Source organism: Rana temporaria, chromosome 9, assembly GCF_905171775.1.
Source record: "Rana temporaria chromosome 9, aRanTem1.1, whole genome shotgun sequence".
NCBI classification, from domain to species: Eukaryota; Metazoa; Chordata; class Amphibia; order Anura; family Ranidae; genus Rana; species Rana temporaria.
The window spans coordinates 69,739,350-69,759,783 of NC_053497.1; the positions used below are offsets into that span (position 1 = coordinate 69,739,350).

General features: G+C 44.1%; 1 protein-coding gene across 1 annotated transcript; it reads right to left on the bottom strand.

Annotated features, from left to right (window-relative positions):
• Positions 1-468: 468 nt before the first annotated feature.
• MMGT1 (membrane magnesium transporter 1) lies at positions 469-18,693 on the bottom strand. The gene is made up of 4 exons (XM_040323737.1): positions 18,430-18,693; positions 12,795-12,847; positions 7,615-7,718; positions 469-1,018 (listed from the first exon to the last, which is right to left on the bottom strand). Exons 1-4 carry the CDS (start codon positions 18,506-18,508, stop codon positions 856-858), a joined length of 399 nt encoding a protein of 132 aa, XP_040179671.1. The 5' UTR covers positions 18,509-18,693; the 3' UTR covers positions 469-855.
• Between the last annotated feature and the right edge of the window lie 1,741 nt (positions 18,694-20,434).

Consider the following 20,434-nt stretch of genomic DNA (forward strand, 5'->3'; position numbering starts at 1 on the left):
AAGGCTGTGGTGATTACTAAGGCAGTGAAACTGATCAAATCACCTGTGCAAAATAATGGCAATCCTGACCTGTTGGGGGGGCCTGAGGACTGGAATTGAGAAACACTGGCTTAGTGGAAGTTGGGTAACGTGGCAGGACAATGACCCCAAGCATCAAAGTAAATCCACAACAGACTTTCTTCAGGGCCAGTTCACACCACAAAAACACACTCCAGATCCATTATGGATGCTCTTCTGCAAGTGCATTTTTAACACTTTTTGATGTGTTGCCAGATACTTTTTTTCCCCACTGTACTGGGGTCTGGTACATTTTTGTTTGTGCTCCAGTGCAAGAAAAATGCAGCATATTCTACTTTAACCTACTTTTTTTTTCTGCATCAAAAATACATGGAAACACTGGACTGCCTGTGGTTGAAACACAGATTGCACTCAGCAGCTGTTGATATAAGAGTTTTGGCGCAAAGTGGGTAAAGAGATAAATATACATTTATTATCTCTCGATCCATCCATCAAATATTGGCATTCCCTCTTATTTTAAATGAGCATTAAAACAAGAAGTACATTTTGGTACAGGGAAAAAACCGAGCTGCAGCATCATTTAATGTTTCAAGGAAAAAAAAAAAGACATCTTTTACAACATCATTGTAGCAATAAGTTACAGTGCATTGCTAGTACACAATACAGTCCTCTTCAATAACTGTACAAAGAAAGTCCCCATTTTTTTATCTTATAAAGTCTGGAAGATCAATATAAATACTGCTCCAGAAAAAAAAAAAAAAAAAAAAAAAAGTTTAAATCCTGGACTCCAATGTTATTACAATGTTCTCTTCTATAGTCATCTGTAAAAACCCTTTGTTAACGTTGCAGCGACTCTAACTTTCGTAGCTTCAGTGGTGCGTTAGACGTAGAAGCAGCTTGATTTTGTTGGCAATCCTCTGTGTCTGGGGACTGGAACATTACCCGTCCTCTGTGGTTGAAGACATAAAATGAGGGATGGTTCCTTAAAGTATCGAATGTCCTTTGAAAAGGAATAAAAAAATAAAACCATATATTAACTGTATGCAGATATTTTCTGAGCTTGCAGGTTTTTATGGATATACTATACAACTCATAAATAAAATAAGGACGTGCTACAGCAGCCAGACCTCAATAACTGAAACGGGTAAATTAAGCGTAGCCAACTGCCAAGCACCCACCATATGACCAAATGATGCCCAAACAAGTTTGACCACAAAATGTCAAATCCATTCAATTTACAGTGGGGCAAAAAAGTATTTAGTCAGCCACCAATTGTGCAAGTTCTTCCACTTAAAAAAATGAGAGGCCACGCAGGCAGTTATGTGCCTTATACTATTGTTTACCGGTATGTTGTGACGTATGCTCTTGTATACTGTATGATACCTACTTTTCTCTGCATTTATACAATAAAATGTTATTTGATAAAAAAAAAAAAATGAGAGGCCTGAAATTGTCATCATAGGTATACCTCAACTATGAGAGACAAAATGTGGAAACAAATCCAGACAACCACATTGTCTGATTTGGAAAGAATTTATTTGCAAATTATGGTGAAAAATAAGTATTTGGTCAATATCAAAAGTTCATCTCATTACTTTGTTATATATCTTTTGTTGGCAATGACAGAGGTCAAACGTTTTCTGCAAGTCTTCACAAGGTTGTCACACACTGTTGCTGGTATGTTGGTCCATTCCTCCATGCAGATCTCCTCTAGAGCAGTGATGTTTTGGGGTTGTCGCTGGGCAACACAGACTTTCAACTCCCTCCAAAGGTTTTCTATGGGGTTGAGATCTGGAGACTGGCTCGGCCACTCCAGGACCTTGAAATGCTTCTTACGAAGCCGCTCTTTCGTTGCCCAGGCGGTGTGTTTGGGATCATTGTCATGCTAAAAGACCCAGCCACGTTTCATCTTCAATGCCCTTGCTGATGGGAGGAGGTTTGCACTCAAAATCTCACAATACATGGCCCCATTCATTCTTTCATGTACACGGATCAGTCGTCCTGTTCCCTTTGCAGAGAAACAGCTCCAAAGCATGATATTGCCACCCCCATGCTTCACAGTAGGTACGGTGTTCTTTGGTTGCAACTCAGCATTCTCTCTCCTCCAAACATGACAAGTTGTGTTTCTACCAAACAGTTCTACTTTGGTTTCATCTGACCATATGACATTCTCCCAATCCTCTTTTGAATCATCCAAATGCTCTCTAGCAAACCTCAGACGGGCCTGGACGTGTACTGGCTTAAGCAGGGGGACACATCTGGCACTGTAGGAGCTAAGTCCCTGGCGGCGTAGTGCGTTACTGATGGTAGCCTTTGTTATGTTGGTCCCAGCTCTCTGCAGGTCATTCACTAGGTTCCCCTGTGTGGTTCTGGGATTTTTGCTCACTGTTCTTGTCATCATTTTGACCCCACGGGGTGAGATCTTGCATGGAGCCCCAGATCGAGGGAGATTATCAGAGGTCTAGGTCTTCCATTTTCTAATTATTGCTCCCACAGTTGATTTTTTCACACCAAGCTGCTTGCCTACTGCAGATGCAGTCTTGCCAGCCTAGTGCAGGTCTACAATCTTGTTTCTGGTGTCCTTCAACAGCTCTTTGGTCTTCACCATAGTAGAGTATGGAGTGTGACTGTTTGAGGTTGTGGACAGGTGTCTTTTATACTAACAGGTTCAAACAGGTGTCATAATACAGGTAATGTGTGGAGTACAGAGGAGCCTCTTAAAGAAGATACAGGTCTGTGAGCCAAAAATCGTGCTTGGTTGTAGGTGACCAAATACTTATTTTCCACCATAATTTGCAAATAAATTCTTTCCAAATCAGAAAATGCGATTGTCTGGATTTGTTTCCACATTTTGTCTCTCATAGTTGAGGTATACCTATGACGACAATTACAGGCCTCGCTCATCTTTTTAAGTGGGAGAACTTGCACAATTGGTGGCTGACTAAATACTTTTTTGCCCCACTGTATATCCCATCAAGGAGGTCTTTACATGTACTTTGTAGAGATCATAACATGCTTTGTGGTACAGAGATTTGAATCTGATATTGTGCTTAATAAGCAATGCAGAAAGCTCTTACTTTAAAGTGGTTCTAAAGGTTTGAGTTTTTTTTACCTTCATACCTTCTCTGTGCAGCTCCCCCCCAAATAGTTCAGAGTCCCACTGTTATCCAGCGATCGGCTCTCTGGGGACTCTCCCTCCTCACTGGCAGAGACAGAAGGGGGAGCTCCATTAGCTCCTGCTGCTGTCAATCACAGCCAGTGAGCCAATAAGAAGATGGACAGGGCCGAGCTGTGGCTCCATGTGCAAATTGGCACGCAGAGCCGTGGCTCAGGAGCAAGCCTGCATTGTTAGCTGCTTAATCCGTGAGCACAGCCAAAAGGAGGGACCAGGAGCACCGGCGAGGGACAAAAAAATAAAAAAAGAAGAGGTTCGGTGCTCCTCTATGCAAAACCATTGCACAGAGTAGGTAGGCATTACATTAATTTCAATTATGAAATAATACAATTATAATAGATACTGTGACCTTTTGCCCATTCGGAGCAAAGTGATAGTATGTGTAATACCAACAATAGCCGATTTATGCTGACCCCCCCTCCAGCGCTCCCCTGCTGTGGCTGGGACTGCAAAATACCCAGTGCTTTTAGGTATGGAAAAACATATGACGACCTCCCATGATACAGTGCTCAAGCATTGTCACTTGATGAAGAGGGTAGTATTACCAAACAACCCCCCCCCCCCAAATAACACCAGGTATTTTGATGGCAGATTCAAATCGAGGAAGCAGCAGTGGGAAGCGTTCAATTATAAAGTGGTTGGGAGAGGGCTTTGCACAAACATCCTGAATGAGCAAGAGAAAATGGGATTTAAACACTTATTCATTCAGAAGTGTGGAGCAAATGAGAGCTTACTCGTCCAGAAAGATCACAGCATAAAACAAACAAAAAGTACCAAACCAAAGTGGAGTCCAAATTGCTTTAACCTCCTCCCGCCAAAACCTCCCGGCCTGAGGTTGAGGACTCCAGAAGGCGAGGCTTTAAAAAAAAAAAAAAAAAAATCACATGACTGCTGTGGTTGGCTGTCACGTGATCTGAAAAATCCTGATCGCAAGCAGCGATCACAAGCTTTCGGTTAGACGCTGGTAACTGTGCGGGGAGCGCACATGCTCTCGGAACAGCTGCATTGACAGCAATTCATGTAAATATGCAGCCTCTCGGCGCCGAGAGGCTGCATATTTGCGTGCGGCCACCACCAAGGGGTTAAAAAGTATGGGAATTGGAAAAAACAAAACCAAAAAAAAAAATAACACGTTATCCTAGATGACTGTGGCACCGATTCCAGCTGTTTTCTGCCGCCTCTAAGACAGAGAACTGAGTGATCAAACACCATTGATCACTCTCGCTCCCCAGCCTGCAGTGACTGTTAGTCACCAGCTCTCTGCTCTGCCAGGCTGTGGAGGGGGGCGGGAGTGGCCGGCTCAGGTGCTCAGCAGCTCCTTGAGAGGCAGTTGCCGGTGGATCCCGGCATGTTGAAGCCTGCCGTCAGCTGAAAATGGGCCACAGAAGTGCAGAATGAACTGCACTTCTGTGAGCCACAGGGGAAGTATAGCCAAAAAAACTTTAACCACACCTCTTAATTATTCATCAGGTCATCACAGGGTGATTTGCTGTCTCAACTTATACTGACATATGCTGCACAATTGTTCTCTTCTTTTACCAGCAAACTATTTCAATATTTTAAACGAGCCCTGAACTACATCAGCTGCTTTATGTGATCACGAACAATAAAGGATATTGAACTGCTTCATAATTCATGGCACTCTTGTTGTAGATTTTATGCTTTTAAATTCACAAAACTAACACACCAGGATAGGTGTACTTACTTTCATATCATCAAGTGAGATTTAATAATTGGTCATGTGGCTTTATTAGATAGCCAATATCCTTGTGTTACAGTATCTTAACACAAAACCAAAAATATAATACAGTGTATATTGAAGCTCACTAGTTCCAGGTATGGTGCCCGATTAGTTTTCTTTTTGCAAGCTTTACCTGGCAATCTTGCAAAAAAAATAAAATAAAAAAAAAACAACACTTCCTGTCCCTGTATGAATGTCACTCCTGCTCGTATCTATGGAGGAAGCCATGGTTGTCATCCCAGGCTACTCTCCTGACTACAAACATGTCCGTATCTAATCATCTCCATTACATGGGGGACAAGGTAATTTCTGGCATAATCAACAGGTGTTTGCTAAAGTTCTTAACCACTAAGCCTGTTTTCAGACTCTGTTTACAAGATTAAAACAGTAATTTTCTAGCAAAAAAAAAAAAAAAACTTAGAACCCCCAAACATTATAAAAAAAATAAAATTCTAATGGCCTAGAGAATACAATAGCGGTCATTGGAATACTTTTTGTCACACCGTATTTGCGCAACGGTCTTACAAGCACACTTTTTTGGGAAAAGAAAAAACACTTTTTTGAATTAAAAAAAATAGTAAAGTTAGCCCATTTTTTTTTTATATTGTGAAAGATAATGTTACGCCGAGTAAAATGATACCAAACATGTCACGCTTAAAAATTGCACCCGCTCATGTAATGGCGTCAAACTTTTACCCTTAAAAATCTCCATAGGCAAAGTTTAAAAAAATTCTACAGGTTGCATCTTTTGAGTTACAGAGGAGGTCTAGGGCTAGAATTATTGCTCTTGCTCTAATGATCGCAGTGATACCTCACTTGTGTGGTTTGAACACAGTTTTCATATGCGGGCGCTACTCACGTATGCGTTCGCTTCTGCGCGCGAGCTCGTCGGGACAGGGTGCTTTAACCACTTCCCGCCCAAGGACGTCATATGACGTCCTGGACTTTCAGTGGGGATATCTGAATGATGCCTGCAGCTACAGGCATCATTCAGATATCCATCTCTTCAGCCGACGAATCCCTGCACCATAAGAATGATTATAGGCGGCGGGAGGGGACGCCCCCCCTCCCGCCGCCATCCGGTGCTTCTCCGGGCTCTCCTTTGCCATCGGAGACCCGGAGAAACGATCCGCCGGCGTCCGATAGAAGCCATAGAGTAGACGGTCACCAGTCATCTCTATGATCGTCGGAGGCCCGGGCGCGATGTTATGACGTCACGCCCGGGTCCTGGAATGTAAACACAGCCGCAATCGCGGCTGAAAGCATTAGATCAGTGAATTTTTTTTCACGGTCTAATGCTTTCCAGCCTGGAGGAGAGATGTGGGGTCTTATTGACCCTGCATCTCTCCATAAAGAGTACCTGTCACAAACTATTCCTATTACAAGGGATGTTTACATTCCTTGTAATAGGAATAAAAGTGATCCAAAAAAAAAAAAAAAAGACAAAAAAAGTGTAAAAATAAAAGAAATTGAGTAAAATTAAAAAAAAATGTTTCATTATTTTATTTTTTAACGCCCCTATCCACGGTAGCTTGCGCTTAAAAGCGAACATACACGCAAGTCCCGCCCACATATGTAAACGCCGTTCAAACCACACATGTGAGGTATCGCCGCATGCGTTAGAGCGCCAGCAACAATTCTAGCACTAGACCTACTCTGTAACTCTAAATTTGTAACTCGTAAACAAAAAAATAAGCGACGCCTATGGAGATTTTTAAGTACTGACGTTTGGCGCTATTCCATAAGTGAATTTTAAAGCGTGACATGTTAGGTATCTATTTACTCGTCGTAACTTCATATTTCACATTATACACAAAAATTGTGTATTGTGTAAAATTGCGCAAATACTGTGCGAGATAAAAAAAGTTGCAATGGCCGGCATTTTATTCCCTATGGTGTCTGCTAAAAAAACATATATAGTGTTTGAGGGTTCTGAGTAATTTTCTAACAAAAAAATTATGATTTATGCATGTAGGAGAGAAGTGCCAAAATAGGTCCGGTATGGAAGTGGTTAAAAAAATAAATAAATTTGGTTTTATTGATTTTTAATTTTATTCATTTTAACACAAAAAGAAAAAAAAATGGGTCACTTTTATTCCTATGACGAGGAATGTAAACATCCCTCGTTATAGAAAAAATCATGACAGGTCCTCTTAAATATGAGATCTGGGGTCAAAAAGACCTCAGATCTCATATTTTGACTAAAATGCAAAAAAAAAAAAAAAAAAATTAAAAATTTTGGCATTTGAAAAAAATTACAAGAAAATATGCCTTTAAGAAGCATAGGCGGAAGTGACGTTTTGACATCGCTTCCGCCCTGCTATGGAGACAGGTGGGGGCCATCTTGCCCTCACTCATATCCCAGCCAAGCAGGACGCGATGGCCTCCACCGACGGCTCCGGTTAAAGGCGGAGGGCACGGGGGAGGCCCTCTCCCGCCGCTGATAACGGTGATCTTGCGGCGAATCCACCGCGGAGACCATCATTATCGTTAACAGGACCGCTCACAGGAAAGATGGATATCTCGGTTGTGGCAGCGGCTGCTGCCGTTGCCGAGATATCCATCTTTAAAGTACTGACGTACATGTACATGAGCGGGTCCTTAAGTGGCTAATAACATAATGCAGCTGCCCCCCCCCCCCCCATCAACCAATCTAATGAATACAATAAAAACATCATACTTATTCTTTAATTCTGAAGTGGCATCCATGTCTTTAAACTCTCCCGCAATGTGAACTATGCCGTAGCAGGCCACTACAAATGCCAGCAAGGTTTGTAGAACTATCTGCAAGCAAGAGAAAGAATGTGTTAGAGGGCAACATGGAATAGATCACAGTTTTAATCTGTGAAATACCGCGAGATCATCAAGGTGAATCATGTAACGTTCCGTTTAAGAACACACAGATTAAATCAAGTACATTCTGGTGCTCAGTTGACAAACCAAACCATTACCCAACTTTAAAATGAGGGCACACATGCATTACACTGGATTTCTGGGCTATTCAATGTCATTTGTTTGCTTGTGACCCCTCCCCCACACATTTGCAGGATCAAAGGGCAATATCTCCTCCCAGGCTATACTAAACTAGTAGCCGCTGTCTTAGTTTCTACTAGGGAAATGTGGTACTGTGAATATGTATCCTCTAGAGCAGGACTGGGTAAACTACGGCCTGGCTGACCTTTTAATCCGGCCCGTGGAGTGCCAACTACGGGATTGTAGTGGCTGGGCGAATGACATCTTGCAATGCCTCCTCCTGGCTAGTCAGTGGCTGGGCCAGCCAGCAGCTAGTGGGGGGGGCGGGGCCATGGGCAAAGTACGGATTGAGCTGTACGTGCAGGCGCAGGCAGGGAGTTGACATCACGCTAGATGTGAGGAGCAATCCATGCGGCGTGGATGTGATCAGTGACTTGCCCTCCTAGGTGCAGGAAAGTCCCGAGAAATGTCATAGTCATCGGGACTTTCCTTTGGATCTGAACTGATGGTGAGTGATGTTTGGTTGCTATGGTTTGCAATATATTGGTGCCATTAATCATACAATGAACATCTTCCTACTTTTTTCAAGACAAAACCGAGAAAAGAAACATAAAAGGAAAATAACAGGGTAAGTCTGCATGGCTGTCTGAAACGAGCCATGATAAATTGCAGAGTTCCTAATCTCTATAGGAGGAGACGCTGTGAGATGTCATTCCCCATCACCTCTCCATCCTCCTGGTGCAATACACAGGTGAGTCCATGCCATGTATATTACAACCCTAACGTATTACACCAGGAGGATGGAGAGGTGATGGGGAATGACATCTCATTCCCCATCACCTCTCCATTTCTTATGTCTCGTTCATTGTATGATTAATGTTGCAATCTTGCACATGGACTGCTCACAGACTGAAGAATAACATCCATTATTCTATACTTCTCCTTTCTACTTTCTGTGGTGTCGGTCCCTTGTCATGCTTTGTGCCCATTTTATCTTCTCTTTTTTAGTTTCTCACATCATCAGCTGGTTTAATTTTAGCAGCAAAATCAAATGTTAGGTTTCTTCAAAGAGAGGGAGAGAGGAGATATATATATATATATTAATTCACATACACACCATCCATCTACTCTTGGTCTGGCCCCCGGGTCCAATATATGAACCCTGGAGTCAAAAAGTTTGCCCACCCCTGCTCTAGAGCAAAAATGGTTCTGATTTACATGAACAAGAGCCATTTCCATAAACAGATTCCTTTATTCAGCTGAAAGAAGAAATCTGACCGTTCCATTTTGTTTGGATTCTTATAAAGTCAGCCCACTATGCAACAAACAGTATGTTAAAGATCTGCATTTATTTTGCCATAAAATGACAGACAGACATTTTCCATAACATTATCTGTACTTTAAGTTTCTAGTGAGCACTGCTGCCTTGCCAAACACAGTTCCCGTTTCATGAAGGCAAAACCCTTTTGGGAAACACATGCCTCTGGGCTCTCCTGCTTCTTACTGTACTCTTAAACCATACTGCTAGGGATTTATCAAAACTGAAGCACCTTTGCATAGCAATCTTTAATGTTCAAAATGTAACTGATTAAGCTGAAGATAGAAGCCAACTGGCTGTTTTGCCATGCACAGCCGTTTCAGATTCTGTCTCTCCGTTTTTGATAAATTCCCCACAATGGATTCTGTCTACAACGGTCTCTAAACCAAGTGCCACTGCAACCCCCTGGTCTTTTAAGACAGTGGGCCATCAACCCTGTCCTCAGGACAAACCAACAGGCCAAGTTTGCAAGATAAATTAAATACATCACAGGTGATATCATTTGCTGCTTAGTGATTGCAGTATTTTTGTCTGCATCTCCAAGGTAATACATAAAATCTGGCCTGTTAGTGGGCAGAGGACAGGGTTGATGACCACGGTTTTAAAAGGGTCTGAATGTCCAGAGGACATCTTCCTGATTAAGCGATTTTTATTGGCTCACAGTGGTCACATGATTTGAAGATACAGAATGTGTGGGAGCATGCAGCAAGCGCGCTCTTCAGTACAGGAACGCCATTTCTTGTGGATACATGTGCGCAGGAACTTGGATTTAAAGCGGGGGTTCACCCTATATAAAAAAAAAAAAAAAAAAAAAATTTCCCTCTAGCATTAAATCCGGCATAGTAGCGCGAGCCTACTCACTGTTATAGCGTACATAGAAGATTCCGGGGAATGGGCGTTCCTATGGACAGGGAAGGTGATTGACGGCCGGCCGTGGCACGTCACGCTTCTCCGGAAATAGCCGAAATAGGCTTGGCTCTTCACGGCGCCTGCGCATAGCCTGTGCGCAGGCGCCGTGAAGAGCCGAGACCTACTCCGGCTGTCTTCGGGGAGCGTGACGTGCCAGAGCCGGCCGTCAATCACCCTCCCTCTTGCTAGGAACGCCCATTCCCCGCGGCAGACGGAATCGTCTATCTACGATATAACCGTGAGTACGGGGATAAAAAAATTAAGACCGGCATAGTGTAGCTCGCGCTACTATGCCGGATTTTATGCTGCATTGTTGTTAAGGAGGGTGAACCACCGCTTTAAGGCCCATCTTCTGATTATACAGTACAGACCAAAAGTTTGGACACACCTTCTCATTCAAAGAGTTTTCTTTATTTTCACGACTATGAAAATTGTAGATTCACACTGAAGGCATCAAAACTATGAATTAACACATGTGGAATTATACATAACAAAAAAGTGTGAAACAACTGAAAATATATTTCATATTCTAGGTTCTTCAAAGTAGCCACCGTTGGCTTTGATTTTTGCTTTGCACACTCTTGGCATTCTCTTGATGAGCTTCAAGAGGTAGTCACCTGGCGCAGCACCCCATCACTCTCCTTCTTGGTCAAATAGCCCTTACACAGCCTGGAGGTGTTTTTGGGGTCATTGTCCTGTTGAAAAATAAATGATGGTCCAACTAAACGCAAACCGGATGGAATAGCATGCCGCTGCAAGATGCTGTGGTAGCCATGCTGGTTCAATATGCCTTCAATTTTGAATAAATCCCCAACAGTGTCACCAGAAAAGCACCCCCACACCATCACACCTCCTCCTCCATGCTTCACGGTGGGAACCAGGCATGTAGAGTCCATCCGTTCACCTTTTCTGCGTCGCACAAAGACACAGGGGTTGGAACCAAAGATCTCAAGTTTGGACTCATCAGACCAAAGCACAGATTTCCACTGGTCTAATGTCCATTCCTTGTGTTCTTTAGCCCAAACAAGTCTCTTCTGCTTGTTGCCTTTCTTTAGCAGTGGTTTCCTAGCAGATATTCTACCATGAAGGCCTGATTCACACAGTCTCCTCTTAACAGTTCTAGAGATGTGTCTGCTGCAAAAGGTGGCTACTTTGAAGAACCTAGAATATGAAATATATTTTCAGTTGTTTCACACTTTTTTGTTACGTATAATTCCACATGTGTTAATTCATAGTTTTGATGCCTTCAGTGTGAATCTACAATTTTCATAGTCATGAAAATAAAGAAAACTCTTTGAATGAGGTCTGTACTGTATATATATTTTTTTCCCCCATACAGCCAACGGGAACAGGCTAAGAATATGTGTATGTACATAGGACTGCTCCAAGGACATTTAATTCCAAGTGGCAATAAGGGCAAAGACTGAAGTGAATATGAGTATTCTTTGTATAGAGAATATTTCTCAAATTTGCCTGGGCCAAGCCTAAAGGACATACTTGCCATTGAAGTCTGTTCTAGAAAATTTTATTTAATTTTGTACTATATACTTGCCAAGCACCCTGTAACCACCATCTAAAAAGTAAACTTAGCCATGTGGCTCACCCTGATGTTCCACAATGGGGGGGGGGGGGGGGCGCTAAGGTTCTGCAGTGACCCAAGCACTATATGCCACATATGGATGTTAGCTATAAAAACAGAGAATTGGAGGCTTTCCTACATCTGCTTTTCCACTGCAAATATGAACCTAATATTTTACATGTGGCTCATTTATTCAAAGAAACCTTTGAATAAATCTCTTTTGAAAATATAGACCTCTTTTGAAAATATATTCTTGCTTATTAAAGTGGATGTAAACCTTCACATATACCCAGTGAAGAACACAGCCTCAGGTGATACATAGAAATTAAACAAATCTCCCTACATAAATGTTTTATGTATATCTGCTGTCTTCAGCTTTCTACATTCTTTAGAATGTGCACATGGTGTTAGAAAATGTTCTTCCTGTTTCAGCAGAGGGAATCTGGGCATACACTTCAGCCGATTGGAGGAAAGGCACACACCCCCACTCAACATAGGCAGAGGAACAAAGAAACTTGCAGAGCTGTATTGTGAATAGACAAGCTCTCTGCTTATCTGCCTCCAAGCTCGCTCCCCGACACAAATTTCAAGCTGCTTTTATCTCCTGTGTTAGAGAGCTTGTCAGAAGTTATCATGCTGATAACAGAGGAATGGAGTAGCAGAAAGAGAAAGAGAGGGGACTTAGAGCTTTGTAGAGAGATAAGTAAACACTACAAATAAATGTGCCCAGGTAAGATTTCATGAATGGGGTTTACATCCACTTTAACTTTTGAGTAGTTTAAGAACGAAGGGGTAGCTGAATGCAATTGCAAGTATAAGCAGTGCTGGACAAATCCTAAGAGCCAAGTAGCCACTGCTCCTTAAAAATTAAAGGAAGCGCCCCCAATTTTATTTTTTCCTAGTAGTAGTCAATATAAGCAGCTCTAAATAACAATCCTGCTGGCTCCTGGATTGGACATACTGGCTCTTGAACTACATATTTGTTCACTTATGGATAAAAGAATTTGATGAACAAAATCCTATTTTCAGATCTGCACTTAATGAATCCAAAATCATGATAAACTAACTGAAGCCAGCTTACATCTATTGGTAACGTCTCATCTTCCTTTTCAGTCAACCGCATATAAGAACGATCTGAAACAGAATGTAATTAAAGAAAAATGCTTAAAATGCATTCAATGCAGCAAGGAGTATAAAAACAGGAGATTGTAACAAGGTAAAGAAAAACTACAGGGATTTTGGATATACACACACACACACCAGAAAGATTTAAAGGAAAACATTTTTTTAGGATGAGGTAAGTGAAGGAGGACTGCACTAAAGTAAAGGAAGCTATTCAGGAAAACATTTTTTCCCCTTTACAACCCCTTTAAAGGAGTTCTCTGACCTAAAACTTTTAACCCCCGCTGTGCCCGGGCTGTAAAAATATACAAAATAAACTGTCACTTACCTGCCTACGATCCCCCGTTGTTCCGATATCGCCGTCCCGTTCTCCGGTCCCGGGCCCCTTCCGCTTCCTGTGTGTCGGTGACTCATAGTGCGCTCAGCCTATCAGCGGCCGCAGCAATGTCCCGTCGTGGCCGCTGATAGGCTGAGCGCACTATGAGTCACCGACACACAGGAAGCGGAAGAGACCGGGACCGGAGAACGGGACGGCGATATCGGAACAACGGGGGATCGTAGGCAGGTAAGTGACAGTTTATTTTGTATATTTTTACAGCCCGGGCACAGCGGGGGTTAAAAGTTTCAGGTCAGAGAACTCCTTTAAGTTGGAGTAAAACCATTTATTAGAGAAAGCATGCCAGCGAGATAGCAGATGCATCTATGTTTGTATGAATATTGTTTTCAAATGCAGTATTATAATATGGTCAAAGAAAACCCAACATATTTAAAAAGCTCCTATTTAACCACTTGACCACTGGGCACTTAAACCCCCTTAATAACCAGACCAATTTTCAGCTTTCGGTGCTCACATTTTGAATGACAATTACTCAGTCATACAACACTGTACCCATATGATATTTTTGTCTTTTTTTTCCCCCCACAAATTGAGCTTTCTTTTGGTGGTATTTAATCACCGTTGTTTTTTTTATTTTTTGCGCTTTAAAAGAAAAAAAGACTGATAATTCTGTAAAAAAAAAAAAAAAATTCTTGGTTTCTGTTATAAAATTTAGCAAATTTGTAATTTTTCTTCACACATTTTGGCCAAAATTTATACTGCTACATATCTTTGGTAAAAATAAGTACAAATTGGTGAATATTATTTGGTCTTTGTGAAAGTTATAGCGTCCACAAGCTATGGTGCCAATATCTGAAAATTGTTCGGGGTATTGCAGAGTATTGTGCGGGGGTATTGCAGAGTATTGTGCGGGGGTATTGCAGAGTATTGTGCGGGGGTATTGCAGAGTATTGTGCGGGGGTATTGCAGGGATGGCTGGATATGTGACTGCAATAGTCACAGATCCAGCCCACAGCGCTGCTCACACCTGTTCTCTCCTCTCACACAGTACCGATCGGTACAGAGAGAGGAGGGAGGAACCGGCGTCAAATGACGCCGGTTTGTTTACATGTGATCACTCCGTCATTGGACGGAGCGATCACGTGGTAAACAGCCACTATCAGCGGCAATTTACCGCAATCCGTGATGCGCCAGGTCCTCTGGACCCATCGGTCAAGGACACTCCCGTGTGCGCGCCCCAGGGAGCGCGCGATTCTGGGAGGACGTCCTCCCAGAGCTAAGGAACCGCCTTGTAGCTGCAATTCGGCCATGAGGCGGTGATCAAGTGGTTAAAGCCCAAATCTCGGGTACAAAAAAAAAGGTTTTACTAGGGTTGTCCCGATACCACGTTTTTTAGGACTGAGTACAAGTACTGATACTTTTTTTTTTATGTACTCGCCGATACCGATACTTTTTTTTAAATGTGTCCCCATATGCAGCCATGTCCCCCCACATATGCAGCCATGTCCCCCCACATATGCAGCCATGTCCCCCCACGCTCATCCCCACCCCTTTCCTGACCGGCCAGGCTGCATGCTCAGATAAGGGTTTGGTATGGATTTTGTGGGACCACCCCCCCCACACCATTTTTTCGGCATAGGGGTTCCCATTAAAATCCATACCAGACCTAAAGGCCTGGAATGCTCATGGAGGGGAACCCATGCCGGTTTTTTTATTTAAAATTTGGCGTGGAGTTCCCCCTCATAACAGCGGTGAGACTTCCCTCCTCTCTCCAAGGTCATCAAATCCGCAGCTAAAACGCAAAGGAACCGCTGAACAGCTGATTGAAAACTTGGCAAAGAAAACGGAGCTCAAAAACGCAACGCACAAGTGTGAATCCGGCCTCACTATTAAGGTTTACAATTTAGAACAGTCAATACTCCGAAGCACTTGCATTCTTTTCTTATGTATCCTGGATATCGCTTCTGCTTCCATGCCTAAGGCTGGCCCCGACATATTGGACTTCCTTTACTCCCCCCTCTCTTTTTTGCCACAGTGCACAGCCGTGAACTACAAGGACTACATAGACTTTAATTCAGCAGGATCTACCATTGTTTTTGGGCCACATATGTATGTCAGTGTCTGAGACACCAGCATGAGCCCTCTTTTACTGGCATAAACCCCTCACCAGATCCTAGGAGCAGGGACATCTATCAGAGCCTAAGCGCTCCAAAGGGCAGAAAAAGCAGGCCAGCTAGTGATCAAGGGAAAGGCTGGAGGTAGATGAGGGAGGAACAGAAGCTCTGACCACTGAAGGAACTAGCAGGATAAACCCATGGCTTAGAGGGGAGAATAACCCTGCAGGGAACCTGCATCCCAGGCATTGTCCAGGGAGGATAGTGGGGGCAACTACTTATTGATCCACTGAGGTTGCAGATAACACTATAGAGACAGAGCCGCCTCACCACAGAAGTGAAGAGGCTGTTGGCCAGGGTAACATTGCGAATGTGTGCCCCAAGACATTTAAATTGCTTGCCGCCCCAGTCCAGAATGGGGTTGTCGCAACTGACCCAGCGAGTAGTTAAAGGTCTGAGTGCACTTGTTGGCCAGACTGGAGTGACCATTGGATCTAGATTATCCAGCCCATCGCCTTGCCCAGCTGTTGACTGAAGATCTCCACAGAAAGCTTTTTTTTCTATGGAACCCACAGGTCCCAGCAGGGAACTAGGTCTTTACTCTTGAAACACATAGAAATAACTGAGCTGCCTATAACAGAAAGGTGGTTCATACCAGCTAGGGCCTAGTGTCCTACTCCATTAGGTGGCGCTATAAAACCCTGTGGTCAAAGAATTGAAGATCTGTGGCTCAATCAAACTAAGGTACCTTCAGACTGTCAGTGTGGCTGTCTGCCCGTACCTCATAAGGGCAGGCAGTTACTGAATGACAAGAACCATAAATGAACTACCTAAAGCACCCATTAAGGTCCTGGTAGTTCATTGAGAACTACAGGCAGTCAGCCACACTGGATGGCGGTAGCTGTAGTTCACCCATGCTCAGAAAGCTGAATAAATGAGACGGCCGCATAGGAGGAGCCCCGCATGGACACAGATTGTTTTTTAAGCGGTGACAGCGGATGTGGGGAGAAGTTCCCTGGCCCACTGTCACAACAAAACCTTAAACCCCTTTCATAATGAGGCAGTTTTCATTTTAGCGCTAGAAATAGAGCCTGTAAAGCCCCTAAAACCTGCCTCCCATGCTGCCCGAATGTGAAAGCCTGAGTGCTTTCACACTGGGGCGGTGCGCTTGCGGGACATTAAAAGTCCTGCAAGCAGCATATTTGGGGTGGTTTGGGAACGGTTAGCGCTCCTGCCTATTGCAATAAATGAACAGCGCTTCCGAAAAGCGTTTCGGATGCGCCGCAACAGATGTTTTTAACCCCTTCTTTGGGGTTAAAAGCACCCCGCTAGCATTCCAAACACGCAGCTTAAACAGTGGTAAACCGTCGCTAAAAGGAGCGGCACTTTACCGCTAATGCACGGACGGCCCCAGTGTGAAAAGTGGAACTCTACTCCATTCTAATGATGTGACATCTGCAAGCTCCTTCACTGGAGCCAACATTTTCAGCGATAACATAAGAACATAAGTTGCATCAACCAGAAATTCATTCATCCTGGCAAATGCAGAAATTGTACACATGCACCGCTCAGTGTACATCATCGGGAAGAAGGCGGGTATTCAGACGGTGGCTAAGCAGCAGCTTCCAGGTCTTCATGAGGTGATCCTGCCACCTCCTGAATGCCTGTTATTTTTCTGGCACAAACATGCCCAGTGTCTTGCAGGTGCGGCTCAATTGACTTAAAGGGGATGTAAAGGTAAAAAAAAAAAATCCCTAGCTTCCTTTACCTTAGTGTAGTCCTCCTTCACTTACCTCATCCTTCCATTTTGCTTTTAAAATATCCTTATTTCTTCTGAGAAATCCTCACTTCCTGTTCTTCTGTCTGTAACTCCACACAGTAATGCAATGCTTTCTTCCCGGTATGGAGAAAGCCTCTTGAGGGGGGCAAACAGGAGTGTCAGGACGCCCACTAACACACAGCTCCTTTGTCTATCTGCAAAGTAGAGTGTCCTGACACTCCTGCTCGCCCCTGAAGAGGCTTTCTCCACACCAGGGAGAAAGCCTTGCATTACAGTGTGTAGTTACAGACAGAAGAACAGGAAGTGAGAATTTCTCAGAAGAAATAAGGACATTTAAAAGCAAAATGGAAGGATGAGGTAAGTGAAGGAGGACTGCACTAAGGTAAAGGAAGCTATTCAGGGGAATAAATAAATAAATAACCTTTACAACCCCTTTAAAGTGGTTGTAAACCCCACTTTTTGACTTTTACCTACAGGTAAGCCTATAATAAGGCTTACCTGTAGGTATAAAGAATATCTCCTAAACCTGTACGGTTTAGGAGATATTCCCCTCGCAATGCGCCGCTGATTGCAGCGGCGCATGCGCGGGGGGGATCCTCGGCTAACGGGCTTGCCGGAATGAAATCTCCCGAGCGCATGCGCGGGAGTGACGACATTGCCGCTCCAGCCAATCACAGCGCTGGAGCGGCGATACCCGGTAGACACGCCGGAGCAAGATGAACCAGGTAAGTTCCCTACACCTTGTTTTAAGGTAAGTATTTCATAATGAGCTAGTATGCGGTGCACACTAGCTCATTATGGCTTTTACTTTTCAGGTGTAAAAAAACAAAACAAAAAAAACAGATGCGGGTTTACAACCGCTTTAAATGGGCGAGTTTGAGTCAGTACCACCCGTCAGCTCGATATGCCACACTAAATTTGTCCAAAGCACTGCGGCATGTGTACAGCCCCCTTTGGCTGTATGGCAGATCTTAGGGTGGGGGCCTAAAACTGTGGCTTAACCGTATGTTTTTATTGCCCCCTGTCCACCCACCTGAAAGAGGCAGAAGAGTACATCTCTATGCAACACATATCCTGCAAAGTCCTTCATTGTGTGTGTGGGGGGATGGTAAAGCCCTCATTAGCACACCCGACAGGTGTACCAAATAACGGTTTAGACTTCTACCCAGGCCTGATAGGGACCGGTTGTCTTTATATGGAATCACATTTCCCCAGTCTTCTATTTCAGAAATCCAACTCAGTACAATAGCTTCGTCGGCCGCTCTCACCCCCCTCCTTCCCCGGCCTGACAGGCCGAACACACTGCATCTGCCTTTCTCACACACAGCCCTTAGCACCTTTTCTGCACCGGATCCCGACTTACGCTGAGCCGCTGAGAAGGCCGCATGTGCCAAGGCAAAGAGTCCGACCCCTACCAGCCCTTTCCAAATCGAGGACGCCATTTCTCCGAAGCGCCTTCACTCCCAGTTAATACAAACAGCCGGCGGTCGCTGTCCGTGACGTCACACACCCCGTCGACGTTTGATTACGACAGACGTATGACCGTTCTCCCGCATGCGTGCGGGCGCCATGTTGTGGTTGTCAGGATTCAATCTGAGTGTTCTTTGTTAGCAGCGGCTGCTAGATAGAATTATGCTGACTGTTGTTACTTTCTATTGGTAATTCTGGAAAAGCATGTGTCATAATAATAAAGCTCTGGCAGGAAACCAATAATGATTTTAATGTACACAAATAAAAAAATAAAATAAACTAATGTTAAGTATCATATATGTCAGCTGATCGTTCACCTCCCCAACAAGATATCTGATTGGATCCTCCAGTCTCCCCCATGGAGCGACAGATGTCAGCGAAAAGTGACATTTTCGCTGACATCTGCCGCTATCGATTCCTTCTGCAAAATCCAGATGGTTCTATTTTCCATCCGTCTAAAGCAGGGGTCTCCAAACTGCGGCCCGAGAGCCAGATGTGGCCCTTTGCTAGCCTTTTTCTGGCCCTCAGGGCTTTATTCCTCCCACTGATATGAGGCACTATTCTTCCCACTGACTCCAACAAGGGGGCACTTTTTCTTCCACTGATACCAATGATGAGATACAATTACTCCTACTAATAGGGGCACCACTCCCTATCCTACTGATGGCAAACTACGAGGCCATATTTATTCTCACCAATGCTGGGCCCGGGGCTTTTTCTACCCCACTGGCCACAATCCAGCCCTCCTAAAGGCTGAAAAACAATAAACTGGCCCTTTGTTTAAAAAGTTTGGAGACCCCTGGTCTAAAGGATCAGATGAAAACTGGCGGTCAGTTTTCACCCAATTTCCCCATAAAGAAGAGAGGGACTGGGTCTGTCTCTGCTCTGCACAAAGAGCAGGACGAACCTGTTATCCGCCTGCTCAACAGGGATCAGCGGAGCGATAGCCCACTGAGCAAGCAGAGTCTGTCAGGCAGAGCCGCCCATGTGAAAGGGACCAAAGTGAATAAATGTCCATCCTTAGTCCTCATGCAATAACAGTACTGTGAATAAAGGTATGACACTAAGAGAAGGAAATCTTCCACCGCCTCAGGAAGCACACACAGCCTCTTACCAGAAGCAGTTGACCACCTAATTACAAGTGGTCACGACATGCAATAGTACTCCTGGAATGGTTCACAAGGGACCCCACCTATACACAACACCCATCTATCCTTCTATCCAATGGAAAAGAGATAAGAGGCAGTCCTTCTTATATCTGTCCATCCTCCAGGAAGCATTCTGTAGCATCACTAGGGGCAGTGTTTGTCCATGAATCATTGCCACCCGACCTGGGTCAGATCTCTAGTGACAACTATTCGTTGATCTCCTATAGCTCAGTCCATCAGTGATCTTGGCAGCAGTGGCTTTCTTTGAAGCTTTGTTTGCAGACGAGTTAATCATACACTTCAGTCTTTATTACACCAAGTGGTCTGGAGCCAATCTCTACTCCACCGCCAGGGGGCATGAATCAACACCCTGCTGGGTCAACTTGCAACTTCCAACTTAGGCCACCTTGCTGTATCAACCAGGAAGTAAAACTCCAGAAATATGATATTAAAGCGGTAGTAAACCCGCTGCTGGTTTTTTTTTATAACTGAAAAGCTAAGCCACAATGAGCTAGTATGCACCGCATACTAGCTCATTATGAAATACTTACCTTGGAATGAGGTGTGGGGAACTTATCTGGTGCACGCCGAGGGAGATGTCATCTTGCCTCTGCGTGTCTTCCGGGTATCGCCGCTCCAGCGCTGTGATTGGCTGGAGCGGTGATGTCGTCACTCCCGCGCAAGAGTGTGGGAGACTTCTTTCCAGCAAGGTCCGGCAGCTGCCGGGCCTTTAGCCGAGGATCCCTGCTG